The 17,541-nt window shown below is 38.2% G+C and overlaps 3 protein-coding genes across 3 annotated transcripts; all 3 read left to right on the top strand.

Annotated features, from left to right (window-relative positions):
- Positions 1-166: 166 nt before the first annotated feature.
- acot8 (acyl-CoA thioesterase 8) lies at positions 167-5,716 on the top strand (the record flags this gene model as incomplete). The annotated part of the gene is made up of 6 exons (XM_083891948.1): positions 167-342; positions 1,361-1,497; positions 2,287-2,512; positions 3,722-3,879; positions 4,622-4,813; positions 5,410-5,716. 6 exons carry the CDS (start codon positions 167-169, stop codon positions 5,526-5,528), a joined length of 1,008 nt encoding a protein of 335 aa, XP_083748074.1. The 3' UTR covers positions 5,529-5,716.
- Positions 5,717-6,784: 1,068 nt separating this feature from the next.
- srsf6b (serine and arginine rich splicing factor 6b) lies at positions 6,785-9,657 on the top strand (the record flags this gene model as incomplete). The annotated part of the gene is made up of 4 exons (XM_083891947.1): positions 6,785-6,796; positions 7,203-7,405; positions 7,478-7,549; positions 9,231-9,657. The coding sequence occupies 4 exons, from the start codon at positions 6,785-6,787 to the stop codon at positions 9,634-9,636; spliced, it is 693 nt and encodes a 230-aa protein (XP_083748073.1). The 3' UTR covers positions 9,637-9,657.
- Positions 9,658-11,222: 1,565 nt separating this feature from the next.
- On the top strand, positions 11,223-17,414 carry ift52 (intraflagellar transport 52 homolog (Chlamydomonas)). Its single transcript, XM_083892358.1, has 14 exons — positions 11,223-11,390; positions 11,611-11,766; positions 12,093-12,180; positions 12,922-13,051; positions 13,143-13,218; positions 13,579-13,650; positions 13,748-13,874; positions 13,966-14,049; positions 14,562-14,630; positions 14,720-14,874; positions 15,439-15,526; positions 15,608-15,716; positions 15,990-16,135; positions 16,224-17,414. The coding sequence occupies exons 2-14, from the start codon at positions 11,648-11,650 to the stop codon at positions 16,263-16,265; spliced, it is 1,305 nt and encodes a 434-aa protein (XP_083748484.1). The 5' UTR covers positions 11,223-11,390; positions 11,611-11,647; the 3' UTR covers positions 16,266-17,414.
- Positions 17,415-17,541: the final 127 nt, after the last annotated feature.

Below are 17,541 nucleotides of genomic sequence, written 5' to 3'. Positions count from 1 at the left end.
TAATGCCATAATGGCTCATATCACCCCGTCTGAACAGTTGCTTTTACAAAAAAGAACCATACTATTGACCAGAGGGTGGCACTAACGTCGCTTCTTTGACCAGGTCCAAATAAAGCCCCATGAGAAGAAGAAGAGGAAGCGGAAGACGTTTCCAAACCAAACAAACATGTCGAACAGAGACGAGTCAGTGGACCGCAGTGATCATTCTGAAGGCACTGGGTCACTAATATCAGCGGAAGATGAAAACACGGAGACACGTGAAGCTGAGGAAACTCAGGACCTGAAAAGCGTTCTGGTCACCAGCGTTTTAAACCTGGAGGAGCTGGACATCGACCTGTACAGGTAGATACAGTAGCAGACAGATTTAATTCAGTTGTTCATAGTCACGTTAAACGCATCAGAAATCCACATTGTAATGTTTCTTCATGGACCAAATAACGTCACTCTTTTCATTCATTCATTCATTCATTCATTCATTCATGCATTTGTATAGGGTTTCCTACCTTAAATTCAGCAATTTGATCACTTAAAATGATGACCGTAATTCCATTTGCCTTTTATATAAATCTAAATTGACTTATAGCTCTCCTGAACTGGTTTTATGACTAATCAAAACTATGTAGGTCAATCAAACTGGAATTAAGCATTGTATATAACTTTATTTTGCCTAGTTAAACTCAATTACACATTTTCTCTAACTGGCAGCGAGTCAAAATATAATGACAAAAATGATTATGCTGCTATATTTCGGCACATCTAGCCTTTAAATGTTAAAGCAGCTTGTCACACGTTCAGATCGTCTTATATTTACTATACATATTATATATACTGGACTGTGCAAGTCATTTTAGGCAGGAAAAGTGAGCTAACAGGAAAAATAAATTAATTCATTAATCAAGTATTTGGTGGGACCACTGTTAATTCAAAACGGCATCACTTATTATATGCTACTGTACACTTAGAATGTTTTATTTTTGCACATGCACGCCAATTAGTGATAGTGAGCTTGGTATGGCCATAGGGTGCATGCACAAAATCAGGGATTTTGTTAGGTGTGTTTATGATTAACCACTTGGACCAAACCGGGGTTAATGATCATCATATTCATTCAAATTCATATTTATATTCATATTCATGTTGATTTTTTAAAAGATGGACATAAAAGTGGTTTTCCATTATTCTTCCAAGCTAAAGACATTGTTGAACCTTCATTCATATCAGTAGACAGCCTCCATCATAGAGCTTAATCACCACAAACTGAGGTATAATTTAATTAAAGCTTGTTATATTTGACTATATTTGTATTAAGTGATTTTGGCAGTGGTTTGTATTTCTCACTTATTTCTCCAATTCTCCTCAGAGGGACACATCACTGGGTTCCCAGATCTCAGCGTTTGTTTGGTGGTCAAATAGTGGGTCAGGCCCTCGTGGCGGCTGCCAAATCTGTTGGCGATAACCTCTACGCTCATTCTCTCCACTGCTACTTTGTACGAGCAGGTAAGATAACCTGACACAAAATCAGCTTTCCTAAGGGGGAAAAAAAGTCTACTTTACCTAGTTTAGTTAAAGTAATTGTTCAGGTTTTTTTTAGGGTGGATGTATGTGGTACTGACACAGTTAGTGCTGCTTGTGCTGTGCATGTCAGTGACATGCCTCCTGCACCAGGAACCAGCTTGTGACACAGATTCTTGACCTCAATAAAAAAAGCTTTTAGTCTATAATTAAGGCCAACTGAATAAAACTGACACCAGCTTTAGTCTGCAGTTCACTGTTTTATCTTGCCATTAGACTACTAATATCTATCTACTGGAAACTGAAGTGTGTAAAGTTACTGCTCACTCTCCTGCACCAAAGTCCATTTAGAAAATGAGCATTTTAACCTCATGTTGACACAGCAGCTGCTGATCAACTGCTGCCTTGTTTGCTAAGTTTGTGTCACTGAGGTAAAAATAAACGGACAATGTCAAACACAATAGTCACAAAATAACACATTTGAACCTCCCGATGGTGGATCCACAGTGTCTGTGTGCTGTCAAGAAAAATTACTTTTTGGACTTAGTAAGAGGTTTACAAAGTGATACAAACCTAATTTTGGCTAAATTCTGTTTTTCTTCGTGTCTCTGCTGACATTCATTCATTTCAACACCACTTCAAAAAACCTTAATAATCCTGTTACGTTTCAGTTCTAAGCAGTGAATTACCTATTAACAATAATTTTCTCATAATTAATAAAATAGTAACGAGAGCACTGCACACAGAGAGTTCAAGTCAGTGCATGTCTTTTAGGGGATCCTAAAATTCCAGTGCTGTACCAGGTGGACCATATTCGAGATGGCCGGAGTTTCATGGTGCGTTCTGTGAGGGCCATCCAGCATGGACAGCCTATACTGATTTGCCAAGCGTCCTTCCATAAGCTGCAGCCAAGCCCCCTGCAGCACCAGTTCACTATGCCTGTGGTCCCTCCGCCTGAAGACCTCCTCACTGTGGAGCAGCTGATTCAACTTTATCTCACGTAAATATTTATTTTGTTTGTGCAACATTGAGGTGATTGTTCAGTGCGTGACCCCTTGTGCTTAGAGCCAGCTGTAGACATGGATGCTCCAACACACTGAAAACAGTTTGCTGCTTTGTCTTGCTGTTGCAGGGTGTTTTCTGAGATGTATAAATTACTTACTCTCCTGCACCAAACTCCATAGAGGGATTTAAGCTTGCCTGGACACTGTGGTCACTGGACTACTATTGTCTTTGTTTGTTAAGTTTGTGTCACTTATCTGAGAGAAGGAAGAATGTTAAACACAGAACTCACAAAATAACACATTTGAACTTACTGAGTGGATGAACAACCCCTGTGTGCTGTGATGTAACATCTCAGATTTTTTTCTGAGGGATTTTAGATCGTGAGGGATAACATTATTACAGGAAACATTACCGTCAGATGTTTCAAGTTGAGCAGTTGGTATAATTTATTTTATAATTTATTTACACCTCGATCATGACCCTATTAGGACAGAGGTCAATATAATGTTATTTGCGGGGGTCTCAAAGCACTGAAAATGTATGCAGATCATTTCAGTAGCTGTGTGTGGGAGATGAATAATCCACCTTCCTGAATTTTGGATACATACTTTATCATCTCTGGTTTATTATATTCAAAACTATAAGAAATCATTATAATAAATGAAATAATAATAATTAAAGTCACCATATCTCACTTCATCTTAATCTAATTTCACTGCACCCGTGTGTGAAGTACTGTGAGGAAGAGGAGGATGATGAGAGAGCAAATGATCTTATTGCGAATAAATCTGCCTCCTGTGAAAAGTCCTTAACTGACTTTGCTCGGCATAAGTATTTACACCTCTGTAATTTAATATTGGTGATAATAGTGTTACTTCAAGAGCTCAATATTGTCTAAGGTGGTACTTGGCAGAAGAACCTCATCTTGCATGCACAATGTTGCATTACTGCCATCTTCTGGACTTAGAAAACTCCTACACTCTGTTAGACACTAATCAGTTGTAGCAATAAATCAGTTAGTGGGTTAAAATGTTATGTGATGTTCATTTTTAACAATCTGTAATGTCATTTTAAACTACTTTTTAAAAAAAAATCTTTCTCCATGACTTCATATTCAATCAAAAACTTTCAGTCCCCTGTTTTATTTTTGTGACCGTATCAGTGTAGATATTTATATCAGGTTTTGTCCTCTGTTATTTTACAGTAAACCAAACGTGCCAGAGAAATTAAGACAACACCTTCACAAGCGCTTGGCCGATGAGGTTCCCATCGAGATAAAACCAATCCAGCCACAACCTTCGTTCAAGCGACCTGCCGCTGAGCCGAGGAAGCTGTTCTGGGTGCGAGCACAAGGACATATTGGTAACAAACTCTGAATCAGTTCTAATACCCTTTGTATCAATATACTTGTATTGAATATTTTTATCTGTGTAATTGAAGTTCTTTTTTAGAAACATGGAATTCTATTGGCTTTCTTGATTTCAAAACTGTTGTGTGTAATTCATAAGGAATTCATATCAGCTCCACACGACTATGTTTCACAGTATAGCAGTGAGTAAATCTCATTCTGCACACAGGAAGTGATTTGTTTGTTTAGAAATGGAAATTGGACCCTGGAAATGAAGATGCTCTCGAATGTCTTGTTTTACCATAATGATTCAGTTTTAATGATTTCTTTATGTGAAGCAAAGAAACCAGAAACTATTCACATTTAAGAAGCTAAAACAATCAGAAATCTTGTTTTAATAATGAAAAAATCTTCAAACCGATTTATCGATTATCAAAATAGTTGACGATTAATTAAGTAATCAATTAATAATCAATTAATTGTTTCAGCTCTACCACCAAATCTCCAGAAGTTAGGCGCTAGAGATTTAAATGAAACAATACATCCAGATTTTAAGTTAAATTGTTAAAGTTTAATTTTAATCTAATCACTGCTGCAGTGTTTTATTCAGTAAGCAAAAACAGAGCAAACTCATTTTAGGTGGAACGTTTTTTTCTAAACTGTATATCAATGAACAAACGTTTTTGACAATGTTGAGACATAATAAGACGCTACAAGCTACATTCGGTGATGCATTTCTTTTGTGTGTATTTGTAGGGGAAGGCAACATGAAGCTGCATTGCTGCGTCGCTGCTTACGTGTCAGATTACGCCTTCCTGGACACAGCACTGCTGCCCTGTGCAAACTACAGGGCCAAGTTCTTTGCCTCTTTGGACCACTCCATGTGGTTCCACACCACATTCCGCAGCGACGAGTGGATGTTGTATGAGTGTGACAGCCCATGGGCCGGTCAGTATTAATATAATAAACCTTCAATCTGCTGTGTTTAGGGTTGATATCAAACTACTAAATTACGAACAAGAACTGTTTCACAGTAATTACATTTCAGTAGTGGAAGTAATGTAAATCTGTTTTTTGGGGGTGAATTGAGGAGTTACCTGGAAATGGAACAATGGGTTACAGGTACCAGTATCAATTAATATAAACACAGCCCTAGCTGCTGTTTATATTAATAATTTTTGTCTTGTCTATATAAATCACAACACTACAAAGTAAAGGAACTGCAACAGCAATGTAGTCATATGCATCTGTCGGCATTAATTTATCCACAGACTTTCAGAAGGGTCTGATGTTCTTTGTCAGTCTTGTTTAGAACCAGACCAAAAACATATGAGGGTTTATATGGAGAAATTGAATATACTACACCCATGAGTATTGTGAATAATTGCTTTAATAAAAAAATCCTATGGCCTTAGAATAAGCCTAGCAGCCCAAATAGATGCGCTGTAAGTTTTGTGCTGTGAAGTGGAAGCTGACCAGGCAAACAAAGAACAGAACATCCAGCTTTTGTCTAATGTTTTCTGTTTGTGCTTTTTTTCCTATAGCAAACAGTAGGGGACTGGTTCAAGGACGAATGTGGAGAAGAGACGGAGTCCTGGCTGTCTCATGTGCCCAGGAGGGTGTCTTCAGGGTGCAACCCATCACAGAGACCAGTAGACTATAAGAACATTCCTAAAATCTTTTTAGATGTCATATTTATTTTCAATCTATTTGTAATTTAAGGTAAGAAATATCATATAATAGAATTGCTCACATCATAGTGTCAATATAATTAAAATATTATAATCAGTGCATGCTTGTCATTTGTCAGAGAAGTCCCTCACTTTATTAGGTACACCTTTGACTGTGTTTGACTGGAGTTTACAGAGAATGCTCTGAAAAAGAGAAAGTTTAAGTTTAAAAGGTTGATTCATTGTACCAGATTAAGACAGATACAGAACGAGTCACTATACTTTAAAACAAAACAAACAAAATATTTCAGCTCACTGAAGGATTATATGAACTAACGAGGACAAAGTAGGGAAAATATGTATATAAAATATGACAAAGACTGGGTGACGGAGAGAGCAGTGAAAGACAAGACTGTGTGTGTGTGTATTTGTGCTTCATAGGCACAAAGCTGATGACAAGGCAGGAGAGGAAAAGGATGCATTTTTATTTTCATGCTTTCATCTCTTTGAACAGCGGCCATTTTGACACGTTTTAGTAGGAAAGGCACAGGCGTTTGTGATCACATCAAAATGGCTCTGTAAGTCAGGGCAGTGTGACAGTGAACCAGCATGCGCTGTGAAACTGAAGCTAAATGGAACTCGTACATCGCATGTATTTATTATTTTTAATAAAATAATTTTTATTATTTTATTACACGCTGTTGTCTGTGCAAAGGGCCTATTAAAATGGCCAGTCAAAGATTCACTTTGTGTGTGTTTTTACATATTGTTTACAAAATGCGTTTTTTTTTTGATTCACTGAGAAAAAAATAAATTTTCAGTTTGTTACTTACCTTTGATTTAAATGAATGTATGTAAATGTGTGTGTGTATATATGTATATATATATATATATATAGGTAGCATCAAAAGTGGGCTAAAACCTGGTATAAATATAAAAGGCTCATTCTGTGGTTATTAAAAACCCAACAACATACAGTGAATCATACAATCCGGTGACTGTACAATTTAGGCGTAAACGTACAACTGTCCTTTGAATTTAAATTATATTTTTATCAACTCTGTCATTGACACTGAAAATTAACAAAACCGTTTAACAATACAATGGTCTTTCTAAAATGTATTTATTATTTAATGTATTTATTTACTTATGTTTTATTTTATTATTTGGTTTGTTTCGTGTCTGCTGAGATAGGCACAGCACCCCCCGTGACCCTCTGGTGGAGGAAAAAGCGGTAGATAATGGATGGATGGATGGATGGGTTTGTTTCGTTATGGCCTTATAACCCTCCCCCCCCCCCCACACACACACACACACACACACACACACTCATATTAGACCACAGACAGACGATAAGTGTTGCTTAATTATTGTAAATAAAATCAAAACGGAAAAATAAAAATATATTTTGATTCTCTCGCGGGATTTGGCAATATGGTTTTATTTTGAACACCGGAACCCAGCACCGGAACTCAGCAACCCCCTGTTGTTATTTTTTTATTTTTTTTTTTTAAAGAGGAACATTGATTGAAAAAAGCAAAGATGCAATTTCTCTATATTGAAAATGAACTGAAATAAATGTGTAAATATAGAATAAAACCAAACAGGACCTATATTCATATTTGGTTATCTCAGGCACAATAATTTACATATTTGTTCCTCCACAGGATTTCATGCGGCAAGCAGGTGAAGTAACCTATGCTGATGCTCATAAAGGCCGCGCCAATGAGGGCGTCATTGAATTTAGATCCCGTTCAGACATGAAGCGAGCTTTAGAAAAGCTCGATGGCACTGATATCAATGGGAGGAAGATCCGTCTGGTGGTCGACAAACCTCGGCGCAAGCATTCTCATTCTGGCAGTAGATCCAGGTAAAGAATAAAGTAATTGAAGGTTTTGCATCTGTCATGTTTTTACCGTTTTTATTCTTGTTCAACCCATAGGTCTCGCAGCAGACGGCGCTCTCGCAGCCGAAGAAGCAGGAGTTCTCACAGCCGTTCCAGGTCACGCTCGTGGTAAGTCCAGTACTTAAGTCTTGCACTGACTTGAAAATAATGTTTACAGCATCTATGAGGTACTGACATAGTTAGAGCTGAACCACTTTGAGATATGGATGCTTGCGCTCACTGAGATTATGGTAAAACCACTTGAGTTTCGCCACTTAACTCAATGAAATCCAAGCCCACTTTAGCCTATGATATCTTAAGAATATGTTTGCTGTTTTATCTCACTGTCAACAACCTTCTGCAACTAGAAATGTGCAAATTTGTAGTTGAAGCACTCACTCCATGCATCAAACCTATAGATGATATCAACTATTTTAATTCACGGGCACATAGGAGTTGTTGATCTATTGCTGCCTAAATTCAAAAGTTGTTGGAAATTATTTGTTCAGATTTGCCTAAGTGACACAAACTTAGCAGACGAGGAAACAGTAGAGCAGCAGCAGCTCCCATGTCTCTGCAAGATAAAAAACGCTGATTTTCTCTTTGAACGCTGGAGCAGTTTCTAGTTGGGGAAAAGTCTAACGATGAAGTATTCACGACTTGAGAAGATGTACATTTATTTTGGTGAGACGTTTTTCCTTTGTTTTTTTTTTTGGCGGCCATGTATTTGGAGAGAGCATACATCTGTGTCTTAAGCTCAGTGCAGCCGGCACTGATTATGTGTCAATAGCAAGTGGCAACCAGTTGTGACGTCACCCATAAGAATTTAAACTCCCATTTTGAAGCCTCCAGAACATTGGTTCTCAAAGTGCGGCCCGGGGGCCAATGGCGGCCCGCAGAAACATTTCTGGCGGCCCGCAATGAATTACAGTTGATAGTTTTAATCCAGGAGGTACTAAGCTTGTTAAAATGTTTATTGAGATTACTGGATACAGACCAATAAGTGTAAACAAAAATACTGGGTATTTACCTGGTTTTATATATGGTGAATTTTAGTGTATTATTGGGTTATAAGCTGGTAATAAGCAGGTAGCTACAGCTCCCAATTACTAGCTATTTACCCAGTAAATATATGGTAACAGAAATGTGTTACTTGGTATTAACCTGTAATCAGAAGGTAAGAACAATGGCCAAAATACTGGATAATTACCCAGTAAATTATAAAGCGTTATTATATTAATGCCTAAATTACATTATATTACTTAAGGCTAAAATGTAGAACTGCAATCTGGTCTTTAAAATTATTACAAATGGGATTTCTTTCTGTTTTTTTTTCCTTTTTTTCCCTTTTTTCCCTTTGGTGGCCCTCAGTCCGATGTTGGGTTCCTAAATTGGCCCTCAGGTATCAAAACTTTGAGAACCCCTGCTCCAGAATCACAATTTGGCCTGTGGTATTCTGATGTTTTTCAACCCGAAGTCCAGCTTTACTTTCTTATTTTTTAATGTTTTTAGGGATAATAAAACTGACAATATTCTGACTTCCTGATTAACTTCACAAAGGAAAATTCCATATACGGTCTATAGTCAGTACCTCATACAGCCACACTTGATATGTCATACTAGTTCATAATAGGTGTCTAAAATAGTAGCTGCAGGGGTCCTTATGATATTTGGGAATGCACCTTGCAGTGTTTTTTAGTGTGAGTCATAGAGACCATGCTGTTAAATTACAGTTACAGAAATGTAATTTTCTGATAAGCCAAGATCACGTGCAGGGTAAATGAGTCGTTTTATGTTTCTTTCTTTTCAGTTCTCGGTCTCGCAGCAAGCGCAGGTCTCACTCCAGATCGGGGCGGAAGTCCCATTCAAGATCAAAGAGAAAGTCCAGCCACTCTAAATCTCCAGAGAAGTCACACTCCCACATCCACAAATCACAGAGTCCCACCAAGAGCAAAAAGTCCCGCTCTCACTCAAACAATTGCAAGTCTCGCTCCAAGAGCACATCCAAAGTCAAGGCTGAGCACAAATCCCAGAGTCGTTCTAAAGATAAATCGTCCAGTAAGAAGTCTCGCAGCCACTCGTGTTCCAGATCGGAAAGCAGAAACAAAAAACACTCCTCAAAGTCTCCTCCTGCCACAGACCATCAGTGCTCCGAGTCTCCCTCCAGTTTCCGCTCTAGATCGCGTTCCAGGTCTCACTCCAGGTCTCGCTCATGATCCTGGGTCAGCCTCTCGAGACTGACCACATCTTCAACAATGTACGGGTACACATCCCACTCCTGTGTTTGATGTGCGAGATGATTTGTACCTTTTGGAATATTTTCCTGAGTTTTATTTTTTTCTGTAAAGCGTTTATTAGAGTTTGTTAACTCTTTGGTTATTTCACTTGCTTTCATTAAGCTCAAATGCACCATTTGAGTCCAGCAACAGTGGTTGCTCCATATTTTGATAACATCTGAATAACATTATGTCCTAAGTTCTAACAGAAAGATGTTAAACGTTGTGGTGATTGTTTTGTCAATGTCAACCTGCTCTTCCACCTGTGCAATTCAGGTTTTCAAGCAAACTGCAGCATTTAGTTCTGGTCTCTGATTGGACTTTGAATAAAGTCTCTTTGTTTTCCCATAAACATGAGCTGTATTTCTGTATAAATAAAGTACAAAGACACTTTTCTTTTATGTCTCACTTTCCCTATATACCCTTCAGGTGCCCTCAGTAAGTCACCTACCAAGTTTAAGGTTCTGTTAAGTGACCCATTTGATGGACAGATAGACATTCTTTTGAATTAATAGATGGATGACATCATGCTCCTTTCATCATAATGATGGAAGTTCACAGACCAGTTGGCTTCAATATGAAAGAAATATGGCAGAAATTGAAAAGGGATTAATGAAATTAAAACATAGTTCTTCTTCATAATTATAACAAATGTTGGGTGGATGGGGTCTTGATTATATCAAAACATTTCCAAATAATTGACTGATGCATTTATTAGTTTTTGTATAGCATGATTTAAAATGTGTACCCTTCTAAGTCATAAAGGACAAAAATGTCTGCTTCTATCTTTTCTTTTTTAATCTTTTGATCAACTTCAGTCGTGATCAAATCTATGGAATATTGAATAAGTATCAGGATTTTAACCCTTTAAATGTTGTGCTGCTAATGATGTTTTTAATGAAAAAAAATAATTATATGGAAAAAAACAAAAATCTTTCAATAACAGTGACATTAAGTAATCAAACTGACATTTAAAGTGTTAAAACTCTCAAAATGATTGAACGTTTGGTAGTTTTGAGCAGGGCAAAAAGCAAAAAAAGGGAAGATTTATGATTTGATTTTGTTTCAAGTGTAACTGTTATTTTTGCATTAGCCCAGTATAAGCCTTTTAAATTTAAATCAGAAGCCATGTCCTCTCTATGAAGTCCACCATTGTATTAGTTGTTTTTAATATATTACATTATATAATACCTGAAGGTCCCCTTGCGACCGTCATGTGGATGATAAAGCGGTAGAAGATGGATGGAATACCTGAAGGCTCCATATGTTCTCTAGTACACTTGGAAGGAAAGAGTGAGGAAAGCAATGATCAGCTGTAACCTGAGACACTTCAACAATATATCCTGCTAAATTCCACACACTACACCTTTAAAGCCCAGCTTTGTAAAGGACTAAACATATTACATCAACATGTCAACATGTACTGTTGAGCATCATATTTCTGTTTCTCTTACACATGCGCTGCCTGGTTGCTATGTGTTAGCGCCCTTGGTTACCACTCTCTGCCCCATAATGCACCGCTTCTAGCCGATCTTTTGAGATAACTTCAGCTACGCTAGCTATTAAAATAATGTAACGTTCAAATGCAAGGCTTCATGTGTGCATAGGTGGAAGATAGTAGACCGGCAATCTTCGCTTTGTTTGTATTTAAATGGACTGAAAAGAAAAAACTTGGTACTGGACGCTGTTGCAAGGTAACAACGGGAAGCTATGAGCTAACGGCTAATGTGACTGGTTAGTTAGCTACGATGGCTAAAGATTACACTGCTACTTGTTTGTACTTTCATTAGAGATTTCTCTGTTCCATTCGTCGAGATAACTCGTCCCACAGCCAGATATGATGCCAAAAGTGTGTTATATTATGAAGTAAATAACTCGCGTATTGTCAATAACTGAGCTCAAACCTGTCTCTAGGTGTTTGTTGGGATAAACTGAGTTGATGACATAAACGATGGAGAGGGAAACGCACACCTTCGTGGTCTTCAATGCTTCAAAAAGAGAACTTTTTACCTCCATCAATGGATACAAAACAATGCAGAAGAGACTTCGGGCTCAATGGAAAATCCAGAAGTAAGTGCTGCTGTTGGAATCCTTCACGTGTGTATATATGGAAAACCCTTTTATTAAGATTTAATCACCAAGTTGGACTAGCTGGAATTACCTTTACAGACATCTGTGACGTCATTTTGACTAGTTGTAATTTCATTGTGACTAGTATCAATGAACTAGTAGTTGTAGATTTCTGGAAAGTCATTCTTACTAGTCAAATCCTGTCTGTCGATGAAGTGTTCAAACCGCTTGCCATACATGCGTTTGCTTTGACATGAGTCCAAGTTGGGGCTCTGTTTTTGGGGAAGAGTCAATACAATTTATAACATAATGAATGTGTTCCACAGTATGAAAGAAGAGTTGTCTGTGGAAAAGTTGAGGGGAGTTAAGTTGTGGATAACTGCAGGACCAAGGGAGAAGTTCACGGCATCAGAGGTAATAATGTATTTGTGTGTGTAACAGGATATCATTTTCACAGCTTCAAAAAAACAAATAAATAATAATTATTAGATCATAATAATATCGAGAGGAAACACTCCACCAACACTGTTTCCCCAGTCTTTCAAGTTTAAATGGTGAATGGTCTGTATTTTTACATATCGGTTTTCTAGTCGTTTCTTTACCATTCATACACTGCATCTATGTGCAGTTCATTTTCTGTCATATGTTTATACCCATTCACACACTGCCGGCAGGAACAACATGAGGTTAAGTGTCTTGTCCAAGGACCCATCTCCACTGAGCTATCATCGCCCCCTAACAATTGCTTTAAAAGAAAATTCCTCCCTTATCATTGTTTAGTTTTTGAGTGATATTGTTCACAAACGAACAGACACATGCATCTTCTCCACAGCATGGCTAACAATAATGTAATCAATTACATTTACATTTAGGGCATTAGCAGACGCTTTTGTCCAAAGCGACTTACTATAAGTTCATTTGTCACAAGAAAGAAACTTTCCATAAGTGCTATGATACAAATGCTGAAGGTAGGAACCTATTAGTTCCTCAATAAGAATAGTTTACTTTAGTTTTGTTGAATTTGTCCCTGTTTAACAAGTGTTTGTGACTTAACAAATGGCCCAGGGAACGTGGACGTAAATGTGACAAGTTTGCCAGCTGAGTTTTCTCACAAGCGTGTTATTGACGCTGTTGTGTATTCTTATGTCGTCCCAGCTGGAGGTGCTGAAGCAATACCTGGACGGAGGAGGAAACATCCTGGTCATGCTCGGTGAAGGGGGAGAAAACAAATTTGACACAAACATCAACTTTCTCCTGGAGGAGTTTGGAATAATGGTTAACAATGGTGCATATTGAAATGACTGAAGTTGGATAATTTGCCTGATCATTATCAGTCAGTTTTTTTAATGGTGGTTTTCTCTCCATCACGGCTGCAGATGCTGTTGTGAGGAATGTTTATTACAAGTATTTCCATCCCAAAGAGGCACTGGTGTCCAATGGTGTACTGAACAGGTTTGTTGCTTTTTCTCACACAAATGTCCAATTCACCCCAGTGTTGGTAATTATACAGAATCTGTGTAAGTGGAGTATTTAGGGCTCCAACCACTTATTAATTAATAAATGAATCATCTATTATCTAGCAACAATTTTAAGCGTCATCTATATGAGTGTTCTTCTTAAATATGAAACAAGTTCTGCTTTTTTTCATCTTCTCACATATGAATATACTTGTGGCTTCTTTTTGATAAATAAACCAGAAAAACTGAATATCTTTGTTTTTTAGTCGATAATGAAAATACCTGTTAGTTGAAACCCCAGTTGCGATGTCTATAAAGCTGTTGCACATCACTAATCTACCTCCTCCTTGTCCAGAGAAATCAGCCGAGCTGCTGGCAAAGTGGTGACAGGGATCATTGAAGATGAAAACATTGGAAACAATGCCCAGTAAACAATTTTACTTTTATTACATTTCAGTATACAATCTTGTGCTAGCTTTGGGGGCCTTAAACACAAGTTTTTCTTGTTTTGTGTTTTTGTGAAGGGCTCTCACATTTGTGTACCCGTATGGTGCCACGCTGGGTGTGATGAAACCAGCTGTGGCCGTTCTTTCAACAGGCTCCGTCTGCTTCCCTCTCAACAGGCCTGTCTTGGCCTTCTATCATGGAAAGGTCAGGAGTTCAAAGAGGCTTTCATTCTCATTGACAGCACTTGTGATTTTAATGAAAGGTGATATTGGAACATGTCTTGTGTCTATTAAAGGAGGCTGGCAAACTGGTTGTGCTGGGTTCCTGCCACATGTTCTGTGACCAGTACATAGACAAAGAGGAGAACAGTAAAATCATGGTGAGTCCAATTGTCCTTTACAGGTTTATTATTTAAAGGCTCAGCGCACTACATGATTATTGCAATTATAACACACACAATGTTATAATTGGACCAGGGGTTCTCAAAGTTTTGATACCTGAGGGCCAATTTAGGAACCCAACATTGGACTGAGGGCCGCCAAAGGAAAAAGATTGCAGTTCTACGGTTTACACTTATTGGTCTGTATCCAGTGATGTCCAATAAACATTTAACAAGCTTAGTAGCGCCTGGATTAAAACTATCAACTGTAATTCACTGCTGGCCGCCATTGGCTCGCGGGCCACACTTTGAGAACCAATGCATTAAACCTTTAATATTTTAGAAGGACAATGTTGTCTGATGCTGGTTTTAGGCACAGGACACATACATTGCAGTCTGCACCCACAGTGTCAATATCTCATACAACTGCACTTCAAAGACCTGAACGATGCCTTTTGAAAGAAATGTATTCTGCCCTCCTGTGGATTTTAAGTGAAAGTCTGTCTTTCCAGGATGTTGTGCTCCAGTGGCTCATGAGCGATACTATTCAGCTGAACCAGATTGATGCAGAAGACCCTGAGGTGAGGACATAGACATAATATGCTTGACAGGGGAATGATGTCATTGAAGCCCTTTTATAATTAGCTGATATCCTTCTTCTCTCCTCTAGATTACAGATTACACCATGTTGCCAGACACCGGGTGCTTGTCAGAACAGCTCAGAGTGTGTTTACAAGAGGGCGATGAAAACCCCAGGGACTTCACCTCTCTCTTTGATATGTCTTTGTTTAATTTCTCCACTGACACTTTACCCCAAGTCATCAGGTGAGGATTTAAGTACATACATTTTCATTGTTCACATTGAAACTCACAGCCAAAACATCAGTAACATTGTTCCTCCATTACAGCAGTTTTTCAAAAAATTCTCATTCATTCATCATTGCCGACTAAGCTGAATGTCCCTCCTGTGCCCGTGAACCAGCTTGAGAATCGACACCTGCTTGAATCTAGAATATATTATGAATGTTTGCCACTTCATTTTACTATGATAGCTTTTTCTGACTGGAAACTGAAGCTTTTGTAAACCCCTCACACCAAAGACTATAGAGAAGTGTTGCAAGTGTTTTCTTCTGTGTGAGTGACTTCTGTGTTTTAATGCATTTATTATTCCCATATTTGCCTTAGTGACAAACTTACCAAATGAGGTAGCAGTAACCCAGAATCTCCTGACTAATCCGGCATACATTGGAGTCTTTTTCGGTCTCTAATATGTTGTTCAGTGTCTTTGGTAGTAGCTATGATTTCCAGACTGGTTCTCAGTGAATGTGCCATTTGTGTCAGCAGTTCATACAATCACACTTTTAAGACTAAAAGAAAACTTTTGTGCAGTGCTTACAAGCAGCTGAATGTCAAAGATGAGCCACTCCAGCTGATCACACCACAGCTAGAGACCCCTCTGCCTCAGCTTCAACCTGCTGTAAGGATCTTCATCCTCCATTACCGTTTTCAGTGCTATGCAAATTTAAGACTCACAAATCCATTTTGCCTCGTCTTTTAGGTTTTTCCACCTGCCTTAAGTGATCTACCGCCACCCATGTTGGACTTGTTTGATTTAGATGAAACATTCTCTTCTGAGGAAGTGCGTCTAGCACAGCTCACCAATAAATGTAAGTTTGGTGCTTTGAAAGTTACCATTTAAGAATGTTGTGAGCAGGGCTGCAACAGCTGCTGAGCTGGTCATTTGATAGTTTTATAAACTTGATTAGTTTCTAATTTTAGCTTCTTTAAAATGGGAGTACAGTATATGCTGGTTTCTTTGTTTCCATATACCAAAGACATTAGAAAAACTTTTACACCATTTTCTGGATGAAGTCTTTAAGTGTGTCAGATTAACCAGTAAATGAAAAACTGTTAATTGCAGTTCTTATGACTGGTCACAGGTACAGAGGACGATCTTGAGTTCTATGTGCGGAAATGTGGCGAAATTCTAGGTGTGACTCCGAAGTTGGATAAAGACCAGCGAGATGCCAAGCACATCTTGGAACACATTTTCTTCCAGGTCGTGGAGTTCAAGAAGCTCAATCAGGTGAGTATTAATATAAAAAAAGAAAGAAAGAAAATTAAGTTGTAAAGTAATTAAGGACTTGTTTCAACAGCGTTTCCCCTCTTTGCAGGAGCACAATATGGACAATGAAGCACAATTCACTCCATTGTGAATGGATTGAAGTAAAAATCTTTAATCTCAACTTGCATCTTTTCAATAAACCTCTTCCACATAGATTACTATATTCTAGTAAGAGAACTTTTGCATTGAATTTTATTATGTAAAGTTTTTATTTAAAGTATTCAAATCTTTAAAAGCATTTTGTTGACAGCATACTTCTTTCTGTACAAGTCTCCACTCATGGATGCTGTTAAGAACAAAAACAAAAGTTATATCAAAATGTTGTCATGGCATACAATTAATATTTAAAACAGTCAAGTGAGCATCTTACCTTCATATGGTCAAGGGTTTTATCCACCGATTCATCATGGGTGCAAAGGAAAAAAATAAATTCTCCACATTAAAGTGTGACAGGGAAACAGTCAGGGAGAAAGTCCAGCAACTGAAAGTTGTATAGACTGAGGCTTTGGACTCCATGTGGACTCCAGAGTACTGGACTCAGTGAAGGGTTTGGGGCTGTTGCTCTCAGATTTGATCAAAGACACATCCCACGACATCTGAGAGGCTGTGAGATCACTGAACGACTGGTCAAAGAAAGTGGACTTTTTTTGCTTTTGAAGGAGCACGCAGGGAGTGGACGACTTTCCCAGCAAAGGCACAGCCAGGTGACAACCATCTCTCTCTTGGGTATTCAAGTTATTCACCGAAGCCGTCCGAGGAGAGGAAACCGGGTCTGATGACACGCAGGGGAAAGCCAGGCTCGACACCTTGGCATCAGATCGATCAGCCACCATTTCGTTCGATACTCTCGATGTGGAGAGTTGCTCCAGAGACAAAGAAGACATCAAACTCGGCTCCTCAAAGAACTTCCTGTCAAGCTCTGATGGAGATGAACACTCAAAGCTCTTCATGTCTAGGAAGTGAAATGTCAGATTATGTTATTGGAATTAAAAGAGTATTCCTTCATAGGGAAAAAAGCATTTTTTCTTACCAGCGATGACAGTAACTTTCTCCATTGTTTCCCACAGGCCTGTTAATGTCACCTGATTCACCTGTGGCTTTTTAAACAGCTGATGCTGCAGGTTGATTGACCCAGCTGGAGCCTGACCAGTGATCAGTATGAAGGAGGTGGAGGAGCAAATTTGTTAAGGCTTCACACAGATCCAACTGTGACAAATGGTCTTTCATATGTTTCAATATTCACTTATTTTATATATATATATATATATATATATATATATATATATATATACATTATCTAACAGCATAAATGTATTTTTAAAATAAACAACTTTATTGTCACACAAATGTCTAAAGCATTTCTTGTG

The sequence above is a fragment of the Microchirus variegatus genome, assembly GCF_963457635.1.
Source record: "Microchirus variegatus genome assembly, chromosome: 7".
NCBI lineage: Eukaryota > Metazoa > Chordata > Actinopteri > Pleuronectiformes > Soleidae > Microchirus > Microchirus variegatus.
Note: the sequence above shows the minus strand (reverse complement) of the source record. Positions and strands in the feature narration are given on the sequence as shown.

Bases quoted from the DNA above. Each gene is read 5' to 3' on its own strand.
- ift52 (XM_083892358.1), top strand. From the start codon at position 11,648: ATGGAGAGGGAAACGCACACCTTCGTGGTCTTCAATGCTTCAAAAAGA. The intron at 13,052-13,142 runs GTGCATATTGAA...TCACGGCTGCAG, and splicing joins TGGAATAATGGTTAACAATG to ATGCTGTTGTGAGGAATGTT. The intron at 15,717-15,989 runs GTAAGTTTGGTG...GACTGGTCACAG, and splicing joins AGCACAGCTCACCAATAAAT to GTACAGAGGACGATCTTGAG.